The sequence below is a fragment of the Cynoglossus semilaevis genome, chromosome 18 (assembly GCF_000523025.1).
Source record: "Cynoglossus semilaevis isolate Cse_v1.0 chromosome 18, Cse_v1.0, whole genome shotgun sequence".
In the NCBI taxonomy this organism is placed as follows: Eukaryota; Metazoa; Chordata; class Actinopteri; order Pleuronectiformes; family Cynoglossidae; genus Cynoglossus; species Cynoglossus semilaevis.
Genome location: NC_024324.1, coordinates 5,502,652 through 5,505,565, shown reverse-complemented (window position 1 = coordinate 5,505,565; position 2,914 = coordinate 5,502,652). Strand labels below are relative to the sequence as shown.

The window sequence follows — 2,914 nt, the reverse complement described above, 5'->3', positions numbered from 1 at the left end:
ATTTTTGGCACTTTTAAGATAAATATTGTCAATTTTGAAAAAAAAACGCCACAAGCTTTCAGTTCATTAAGAGTTTCCGTAGTGTAGTGGTTATCACGTTCGCCTAACACGCGAAAGGTCCAACCAGGGGAGCACTTCCGGTGTTTCCAGCTTTACCTGTTAGGACAGTGATGTCATGAAAAGACAAAAACAAAGAATTATTTTAATGAAAACAGTGTTTTATTTGCTTGGTTTAGCAACTGTACATGTGGCTCCTTCCTGAGAATGCTGTTTACCTCAGAGGAGAGGGAACAGTGGAATGGAGAGAGAACTAGCACTAGAGGGAGGACAGGAAGCCAGAGAACGGAAGTCAAAGGTGGCAGAGCGGAAATTAAAAGTAATAAATATATTCTGACACAGAAGAAGAGGGTACGAGTAGGAGAATAAGGATGGAGAGACACTTAATCGTAAACCCTGTAACCATGGGGTCTGTGTGCTATTTCTGCCAAAAGTTGAACAAAATTCATGTTATACTGTTCTTGGCTCTTAAGTGCAGCCACACAGGAATCAATTAGTGCAGCTGGCCTGGTAAAAATCGACAAGTCTGAACATAATCAGGTTTTAGGAAATAATCTTGAAGATGTCGAAATCACACAAATGTCATCAAATGAAATGAATGTAGCAACCAAGCTGCTGATATGAAGCATGTCAATGTAGCAACCAAGCTGCTGATATGAATTCTACATTAGATTCATGCTAAAAGCAGCATTTTGACTTTTTTATTTTCACTGAAATCATGCAGTTTCAATATTTAGATTAGCATCTCCATGATAGCTTAAGAGTGACCCTCCCACCACCTCCTTCACCCCTCCATCCAATGTTTATCCACCTCCTTTATTCAGTCGAACTGGTGTCTCAGAAATGTGTTAAAAAATAAAGCTTCTTTGTATATTAACTATGTAGTTAACTTAGAAAGTGTCCTGTGGCGGTTTTTCATAATGTTCATAAGAAGATATTTATGTTTGTTTTATGTCAGGTTCAGCTGACATATTACCTTTTTACCGTGTTTTGATGCCTGAGATAGAGAGATATATATGTAGGAGGACAAAAAAGTCATGTACTGCATGAGCAGCTTCACTGTCAGTCACCATTTGCTGATTCTGTACAAAGGAAGACTGAAAAGGAAGAGTTGAGGCTGAAAACAGTCAGAATTAATACTGATATAAAAACATGTTCAGACATTTGGACATCAACTTCATTTTCCTCTTTTTTTCTGGCTCTTCAGTTCCAGTTGTAACATCCTGCCTGGAGCAGAGTCTTTCATCGTCGTGTCCTTTCTTCACAACATTAGTGAAGTCCTGCCAACGCCGATAAACTCTGATATATCTGTTCACTTTACTAAAAAGTTGAAGTTGAGGGTTTTCAGAATATACCATGTGAGAAAGAAATACGTTTTTTTCCCCTCTGAATACAAAAACAAACAAAAATGCAACAAAAGATCACATGAACACAAAACCGACTTAGTGATGACTCTGGAGAGAAAAAGAAGTTCTGAAGGAGTAGAGAAGCGCTGATTGTTTCTGTCAGTCACGTTGGTCGTCCATCAGCAGATTTCATCCTATCATCACTCATGCTCTCTTCCAATGTGCTTTTATCAACATAAACGGGAAATATCCAGGCCGCTGCATGCACCTGTGCTTCAATGGCTGCTGGGCTAATGTGGGCGGGGCTGGGTGATCATCTTCAGCCGTGATTGGTCAATGACATCCAGCAGGTTCTTGGCGTCCACTGCCAGGGCGTGAGCCGCCATTAGCATCTGTTTCTTATAGTCCTTTTGCAAACTGACAGGAAACAAAGAGAAAGGAAGTTGTGTGATCACTGCTTGTGTTGTGTATGTTCCAACAATGTTTCAGTTTTTCAGATATTCCAGGTTTTGCAAGACACATGCGAGACATCTGTCTGAATACTACATTCTACAAGCGGTGACAGAAGCTGCTGCGTTATATACCAAATTAAAAGGCTTCCAAAACTGCTCCTATAAAAGGGTTATCTTTATTATGGTGCAAGTACTGGTATAGACCTGTGGTCATCTATCTGGAATGGTTACACCATGTGATCTTCTGCGACCAGTGAGGATGGCTAAATTAGTTCATATGTGCCTCAAGAGGATAAGTGAGACAGTGAGTGAAGCTGATGTGGGTTTGTATGTACAAATACCAACCTGGTCATGACGTACTGCTGGGCCAACTTCATCTTTGAAATTAACTCTGCCAGATCAGAGTTCAACAATTTCTGTGCCATTTCAATCTGTGATGACACAAAGACAAATCAGTAGGTGATCATTCTGTAAAAACAACACGTTTTTCACTTGAATTGCTTTCACTTTTCCAAAGTTGTGGTTCATTTGTGTGTGTGTGTTTACCTCTCTGTGTGTGCTGGCTGGCAGCACGGGGATCGTCTCATCTACTGTTGCCAGCAGAGTCCTCAGGGCCAGACCAACCTCCTGTCACACACACATATTTAACATCAGTGTTCCACTCACATTTTACAGCACTGATGGAGTCAGTGGGAAAGTCAAGATGACTTTGGGTTTTATTCTATCTTTGCCACCTACCTTGACCATGGGCACGTACTCCTCTGGTGCTGCAGGCTGAATCCTATTGGACATCTCAATCACAGCTTTAACCAATCCTGTCACATTCTCATACACTTTGTCATTTGAACGATCCAGGTTGGCAGTGGGAGGTGGGCTGATCTCCTGAGGTTGTAGCTGAATTGGAAGGGAATGGAAATATTAATTATTTATATTTACTATAACTACCTTGATTGTTATATATATATGTGTGTGTATATATACATATACATATATACACACATTTATATATAAATCATTTACTAGGGTTAGGATTTACTAAGGATTCTAGACCATCACAAT

General features: G+C 40.1%; 1 protein-coding gene across 6 annotated transcripts in view; it reads right to left on the bottom strand.

Annotated features, from left to right (window-relative positions):
* Window positions 1-744: 744 nt before the first annotated feature.
* The window catches only part of LOC103394159 (focal adhesion kinase 1-like), a 44,042-nt gene continuing 41,872 nt past the window's right edge, over window positions 745-2,914 (bottom strand). For 5 of the 6 annotated variants that reach the window (XM_025065013.1, XM_025065015.1, XM_025065012.1 and 2 more), the window contains 4 exons: window positions 2,594-2,749; window positions 2,402-2,482; window positions 2,201-2,286; window positions 1,679-1,820 (listed from right to left, as the gene is read on the bottom strand). In XM_025065013.1, the coding sequence (XP_024920781.1) occupies window positions 1,694-1,820; window positions 2,201-2,286; window positions 2,402-2,482; window positions 2,594-2,749 (450 nt within the window). In that variant the 3' untranslated portion in view covers window positions 1,679-1,693. Of the gene's footprint in view, window positions 1,821-2,200; window positions 2,287-2,401; window positions 2,483-2,593; window positions 2,750-2,914 lie in introns of all 6 variants that reach the window. The other variant, XM_025065011.1, reaches the window with a different exon arrangement.